Genomic DNA, 7,620 nt, shown 5'->3' with positions numbered 1-7,620 from the left:
TGACCCCCCTTACCAACTTCCAGGTGCCCTCTCCTATAAATATGGAGACCCTGGGAGTTGCAAGGGGTTGGATTCTATTATGTAACAAAGTATCTTGTAAAGAATACCAAAAGATAGCAATAATATTAGCTGGTGGAGTAGAATGATTTTTAACCTTTGAACCACCTAAAAACATAATTGTGTCATCAATCCATTTAAAGATCATTCATCTGTTTCGGTTCATTATTAAGCACTAATCTCTTTCTTTTATTTTCTTAATTACCTGTTGGCGAAGAACCGCGTCAACAAAGACATTGTAGGGAGTCATTGTATATCAAATTTGTTGTAGTGTAGCGAGAATTTCAGAATCTTTGGCGAAGACATTTGTCATAGTGTGTACGATTATATACTATTTAAAACTACGAAATGATGAACAAAATCTAACATTCGATAATTAAGGAGGGAACTCAAAAAAGATAAATGTATTGTAGAAGAATTAAAAAACTTGATTATTACCTTGCCATAAAGTTGACAACTTAAAGCAAAGCGTTTGATTATAACAGCGCTGAATAAATAATCAATTTCATGTCATATGGGACATTACAAAAAACTCTACAAAACTTATCAAATATGAATATGATATGTAGAAATTCGGCATTGGGTTCCCCAGCTCAGATCCACCGTGACAAAGATGAATTAAAATAATTGTTTTCTGATTTTTTACAAGATTTATATAAATAATATAGTTTAAATTATTAAAAAATGATAGCATAATTTTTTTTGAATAAATTGATATTGAAGCGGAAGGTCTCTCATTTTGTTGTTTTATGATGATTGGTTTGTCATCATATGGCAAGTCTGAGATGATCAAGTCTGATATCCATTCCATTGTAAGCGATTGGAGCGTACATCCACATATCATCAGAACTCAAAAGCTACAAAATTCCAATCACAGAATTCACTAAATAAGTCAAACTTGATCATTTAAATTGTGATGAAAGAACGTAGAGACACATCAAAATTTGCTAACTTAATTTGTTATTACCTTAATTTGGAGTTGTAAGAACTTCACATACTGGACAGCTTCCTCAAGCATTGTGCTAATATCTACCTGCGATTTTACAAACAAACATCTCGTTATTATTCTGCATTATCTACTTAAAATAATATGAAACATTAATTATATGTATATATACACACCTTTGTTCCATTAGGGACTATATTCTGAAGGATTCTCAGTCTCTCATTTATTCTCTCCCTTCTTTTCTGCAACACATACAAAATATAGGACAAAACAAGTTTATTAAGAAACCAAATACGTACAGATGAAAGAATTATATATACTTGGCACCATAGGACCGTAACACTTTCTTTTGAGTTTCATATGGTTATATATATGTTTATATATTTATATTTTTTTTAAGTTTAAGATGAAAGTTACCAACCAAGACAAGATTTTGATAAAGAAGTTTGTTACGTACCCGAGCGTAAAGGCTTTGTGGATCGGTAGCTGACCCTCTTCTAGCTCTTGCTTTGCCTTCGGTACTGAAAGTTGAGCTATTCTCTTTTGGACTCAACTCTTGAGAGCCATTAATGGAGTCATGTACTTCATCTCCAGAGCTGCAATAACTGCTAGAGCTTTGTCCGTTTGCACCGTTAACATTTATATTATTATTACCTTCTTCTTCTTCCTTAATGTTAAGGTTGCTTGACACCAACTTCTGTTTCTTCTTAGCCTTTACACACCTCTTTTCTACTTTATTAACCTGCATAAATGAACCAAATAAATATCATTACATCAAGCCAAATGTTCACATCCACCTTTGTTTGGTCAACGAGAAAAATAAGAAAGTACTACAATATATACTATATATATATATATATCTACTGCTACTTACATTTTCTGAACTTCGAGGCCTTTTCATGGAATTCTTCTTATCTGAGATGCTGATTGATTTTGAAACCTTCTCTTCAAGGTTTCCATCACTCATGTCTGGCTTGCTCGTGCAATAATCATCTTCTTCCATATCGAGATAGCAGTTTTTCTTGACCAACTTCGGTTCAATATGAGAATCATGATCACTCGAGCAAAATTGTTCATTATTCTTATTATTATTATTATAATAATCAATATTCCCTTGTGGGAAAGTACTGTAGAAATTAAAGTTAGATATTTCTAAAGAGCAATGGGAACCTCCATAGTTGCTGCTGGCCATGTTCATTGGTGATTCATGGCCAGACCACGGTAGTGTTCCACTTAGATGATAAGCAACAGAGCTACTATTACTGAGCAACATAGCCATGAAATCTGCCTCCTCAGCTGTATGTACTCCGCTAAGTGAGGTCCATTGTCTCTCAGCTCCCATATGCTCCATCATATATTGTGCTTTCTTAATTTCAAAGCCTAAGACAGAAAAGGGTTCTTTCTTTTCTGGCTCATATAGCTTAGTCTTAAGAATAGAATAAGCTCAATTAATGATCTATATATAGAATAAAATGACAAGATGAGATCATACAAGTGAATGTGGTAGGCTTATACCATTTAGAATAAAATATATCTAAGTATATATAATACTGAAATTTACTTGAACGTATAGAGGGTCTTATTATATTTATTGTCTTAATATATATATAAAAAAAAACATCCCACAGTTGGCATGGAGTACAGCTCAGAGAGGGGACCAGGTTCGAGCATTTATTGATTAAAATAAGCAAAAACGTTTACTCACTTAAACAAATACAGTTGTGGTTGGATATTGTGTCAGGTTTTTAATATAGTAAATGGTTTCATTTTTTTTAAACATGTTGATATAATTGAACCACGCAGTTGTAATTTGATATACCTTATTATTTATAAACTGGTTAATAATTTTATAAACTAATTGATTGAGTTAATCAATTGATGAAAAGAGAACTATAACTATGATAAGTAAGTATAATTAATGTATATATCTGAAAAAAGAATAAAGGTTCGGTGATGTTCTTTGAAGGAAAAAAAATAAAAAAGAAAGAAAGAAAGAAAGAGAGAATGACATCTGTCATTGAAGAGAACGTGTGGTGGAATAAAATGTTGGTTCACACTCAAAATATTTAAAAAACAAAGACCTTAGAAAATAGTGTTGATATATTTAATATAATAATGATAATAATTATAACTAAAGACTGAGGCAAGACGTGTAGATGGGTAGGACATTTTCTCTGGAATTGAAACTAGTAAAGTACTAAACCTGAATCACACCAAACAACTATTGCATGATCTGCTGACTGGATTTTTGTCCCCCACAACTCAATTTTCTTGAAACAAAAAGAGTACTATAACCAACTCCAAATGATCGATACAAACTTAATTAGGCAATATTTGGGAAACCGTCTAGCTACATTTAATCATATACGTGGATCCTCAACTAGTTTTCTCCAAGTTTCTATCAATTAAACCAGTTTCTTATTAGTTATGTGTATATAAATAAAATTATATATTTGTACTTATAAACCTGAAATTATTGAATCAATATGTTTTTTTAAGATCTCAAATTGTGAAGGGCTGCTACATATATACATATATAATTATATTAATCAAGCTGGATCATCAAAACTTGAAGACATCACGCTATTACTCTTGTTTTCTTCTATACGTACATATATATAATACCCCTTTTCATGACATAAATAGAAATTGAGCCTATAAATAATTTAAATTGCATCATCAACTTCTGATCGTTATATTATGGCATTTGGAGACACGTTGTCTTAACCCTGATCCAAATAAATACAATCATTAATTAATAAAATTTACTTAAAATAAATAGGGGTCAAGTGGCTAGTGAAATCTAAGTAAGGGTACCCACGAGGATGAGAGTCATCAGTCAACTATAATTGCCAAATAGCTAGATTCTACAGAAAAATGCCTTTTAAAATAACTGCTTAGTTTTTGATGGTTTGTGAATTTGGGATATAAAAAATAGTGATGATTTATTGTAGTTTAGAATATTTGATTAGTAGTAGTAGTGACTAGAGTAATCATGGGTTATAATATTATAGTTGATGTTATTGAGTGGACAAGTGAAGAAATTTGGGTTTGGAGGAGAAATATTTATGTTTTAGAGAGTAGATGATAGTAGAAAGTAGTAGAGTTTTATTGATGGTTTGTTGTTTGTAGTTACATAATTTTGCTACCCATGATGAGATATTTATAGTGAGTAACCCACTTTATATTTGTGGCTAGAATTACTTGATCTAGATCCTTCTTTTACTAGAACGAATAATAATCACACAAATTTACTTGTTTCTCAAACATAACTAGAAAGTTCTTGACATAAGTTTTCTAGAAATGCTTATAAGAAATTCTAGAGTAATCTTATTGTACAAATATCTAGAAAATTCTAGAGTAAAGTATTCTAGAAATGTCTAGCATACTCTAGAGTATTCAAGAAATGTGTAGCAACTTCTAATACTCCTCCTTGGTACACATTTCAGCAACTCCAATCATGTCTCATAGTAGCTCAAACTTTCCTCTTGGTAGTGCGTTTGTAAATATATCTGCTATCTGTTCTTCTGTCCTGCAATGCTTGAGTTCTATTTCTTTGTTTCTTTCAGCTTCTCTGATGAAATGATACTTGATGCTTATATGCTTCGTTCTTGTGTGAAATACGGGATTTTTGGCCATTGCAATAGCTGATTTGCTATTGCAGTAGATCTTTGTTGATTCCTCTTGTGATTCTCCTATGTCTTCAAATATTCTTTTCAGCCATATAGCTTGGCTTGTAGTCATTGCTGTGGCAATATACTCTACTTCGGCTGATGATTGCGCAATTGTCGTTTGTTTCTTTGATGCCCAGGAAAATATTCATGATCCAATTGTGAAGGCATATCCTGTCGTGCTTTTCATATCGTCTAGTGATCTTGCCCAGTCATTGTCCATGTAGCCGATTAGCTTTGAGTCATGGGTGACTCCATACCATATTCCATAGTTCTTTGTTCCTTGGAAATATCTAAGAACTCTCTTGGACGCTCCGTAGTGAACTTGACTTGGATCGTGCATGAATAATGATAGGAGACTGACTGCATACATAATGTATGGTCTTATAGCTGTCAGATAGAGTAAGTTGCCAATTAAACTTCAAAACTTCGATTCATCTGCTTTTGGTGAGCCATCCTCAATTTTGAACTTCTTCAATAGTGTCTCTGTATACTTCTTTTGTGAAATGAAGATCCCATCTTCTTTTTGAGTTATTTCAATTCTGAGAAAGTAGTGCATTAAGCCCAAATAATTCATCTTGAAACTTTTCATGATGTCTTCTTTAAACTTCTTGACCATCTTCTCATTATTTCTTGTGTAGATGAGATCATCAACATATAAAGTGACAATAAGTGTGTCATTCATTCCTTGAGTCTTGATGTAGAGTGTTGGCTCACTTTTACTTCTCCTGAATCCTTGTTCAGTGAAGTAGTTGTCAATTTTGTTGTACCAGGCTCGCGGAGCTTGCTTTAGGCCATATAAAGCCTTTTTTAATTTGAGAACTTTATCTTCTTGTCCTTGCAACATGAACCCTTGAGGTTTCTCTACATAGATTTCTTCTTTGAGATAGCAGTTGATAAATGCTGACTTCAAGTCTATTTGAAAAATCTTCCATTTCTTTTGTGCAGCTAGAGCAGTCAAAGCCTTGTTTGTGTCGAGGTGTACAACTAGACCAAATGTTTCATTGTAGTCAACTCCATGTTGTTGTGAGTATCCTTTGGCAACTAACCTTGCTCTATGCTTTTGAATTGAGCCATCTGGGTTGAGCTTTATCTTGTAAACCCACTTAACTCCTATACTGTCTTTGTCTTGTGGACAATCTACAAGCTCCCAGGTCTCATTCTTCTCGATCATCTTTATCTCTTCGTCCATAGCTTTTCTACATACTTCTTGCTTTTTAGCAGTTTCAAAGCTTTCTGGCTCCATAAGATTAAGTTACAAGTTCTGCAAAGATGAAGGCATGGAGCATCAACTCACAAAAAATAGAACTGTTATGGAGATAGCAGGAGCTATGCTCATGGAGAAGGGTCTTCCAAAATGATTTTGGGCAGAGGCAGTGATTAGAAGTGTATTCTTTGCCTCGGTCACTTCTTATTGTCTTGATGTTGTGACCACTTTAATTTTCGACATGAGTTTTGAATTTCTTGAAAATATCAAAAACTTGTATTTTTTGTCCCAAAAAATAAACCCATGTCACTCTAGTAAAGTTGTCGATAAAGAGAATGAAGTACCTATTTTGATCATTTGAAGGAGTACGCATAGGCCCACAAACGTCTATGTGGATTACCTCCAATGGCTCTTTGGCTATCCAAGCTTTACCAGATGGAAAAGGTTGTCGGTGTTGCTGTCCGAGCATTCACCCTTTGTAGACAGTGTTGAGCTTCTTGATTTCTGGGAGGTCTTGTATCATATTCTTATGCTGAAGGATCTTTAGCCTGTTGAAATTGAAATGTCTGAACCATCTATGCCATAGCCACGATTCATCTGCTTGCGCTTGCATTGTGACATTGATTGTGTATCTCCATTGTAAAGTAAAGCATTTGTTTTCTTTCATTTTTATTTTTGCAATTTCAAAGGATTTGTCTTGTTTTTCATAGATTGTGCAAGAATCTCCTTCAAATGCAAAGAGTGCCCTTTTTCAATCATTTGTCCTACACTGAGTAGGTTCTAATCGATGTTGGGTACTAAGAGTAAATCATCGATGTATCTCTTGCCTTTTTTAGTGTCAATGACAATGGTGCCTTTGCCAACTGCTTCCATGAAGTCACCATTACCTATTTTGACTTTTGTCTTGGATCTATTAAGATTACAAAAGATGCTTTCATTTTTTGACATGAGGTTACTGCAACCACTGTCTAGATACCGAGTATCTTTATTTTCTTCTAATGCAGCTTGACAGACATAGAAGAGATTATTCTCATCATTTTTCTCCTCTGAAAAATTAGCTTGATGGGATTTTCTTAAACGGTTTTTTTTTTCAGTGTGGCCAAATTTTTTCAATTTTCACTACTACAAAAAGGCTTTTTAGGACTTGCACTGCGAGCCCTAAAAGAATGGCCGGAGTAAGTGGTGGCGCCACCACTCCACGGTAATCATTGGGTCTAATTTTTTAGTGGGTTTTGAAGCCCAAGATGCAAGGAATATGGTGGGGGTGGTGGTTCATCCCGTGGTGGCTTGAGGTGGCCGGAAAGTTTGAGAAAACCCAAAATCGTATAAACTCCGATGAGCACTTTGAGGGTCTTAGGCGGCGCGTGAGGGGCTGAGCTTCGGGGGTTAGAGGTTTCAGGGGGCGGTGCATGATGTTCGGTAGCGACGGCAAGGCGGCCGTTTGGCCATGGCAGAGAGGGAGCTTTGAGAGAGAGAGAACTGAGGAGAGAGAGAGAGAGTGATTTGAGTTATTTTGTGTTTTTTCTTTTATAATATTGAGTGATTTGAGGGATTGGAGGGAATTTGTGATTTTTTAAAATTCAAAATTTTAGGACACACATAATTTTTTAGGGCTTGCATTGCGCGTCCTAAAAAAATTCTTTAAGGACTCGCAATGAGTATCCTAAAAAGTCCAAAATGTGTTTATTAAAAAAAAAAATTCAAACTTCTAGGACTCACATAGTTTTTAGGACATGTTC

At 34.3% G+C, this 7,620-nt stretch overlaps 1 protein-coding gene across 1 annotated transcript; it reads right to left on the bottom strand.

Annotated features, from left to right (window-relative positions):
• Positions 1-824: 824 nt before the first annotated feature.
• On the bottom strand, positions 825-2,354 carry LOC133818347 (transcription factor RSL2-like). The gene is made up of 5 exons (XM_062251149.1): positions 1,878-2,354; positions 1,461-1,745; positions 1,180-1,245; positions 1,025-1,090; positions 825-914 (listed from the first exon to the last, which is right to left on the bottom strand). Exons 1-5 carry the CDS (start codon positions 2,352-2,354, stop codon positions 825-827), a joined length of 984 nt encoding a protein of 327 aa, XP_062107133.1.
• Between the last annotated feature and the right edge of the window lie 5,266 nt (positions 2,355-7,620).

This window comes from Humulus lupulus, chromosome 1 (assembly GCF_963169125.1).
Source record: "Humulus lupulus chromosome 1, drHumLupu1.1, whole genome shotgun sequence".
Taxonomy (NCBI): Eukaryota; Viridiplantae; Streptophyta; class Magnoliopsida; order Rosales; family Cannabaceae; genus Humulus; species Humulus lupulus.
The sequence above is the reverse complement of the archived record's forward strand: the minus strand, read 5'-3'. Positions and strand labels throughout refer to the sequence as shown.

Excerpts from the sequence above, each read along its gene's own strand:
- LOC133818347 (XM_062251149.1), bottom strand. The coding sequence starts at position 2,354 with ATGGAGCATATGGGAGCTGAGAGACAATGGACCTCACTTAGCGGAGTA. Across the intron at positions 1,746-1,877 it reads GGCCTCGAAGTTCAGAAAAT|GTTAATAAAGTAGAAAAGAG; the intron begins GTAAGTAGCAGT and ends TCATTTATGCAG. Across the intron at positions 1,246-1,460 it reads CACAAAGCCTTTACGCTCGG|AAAAGAAGGGAGAGAATAAA; the intron begins GTACGTAACAAA and ends TATGTGTTGCAG.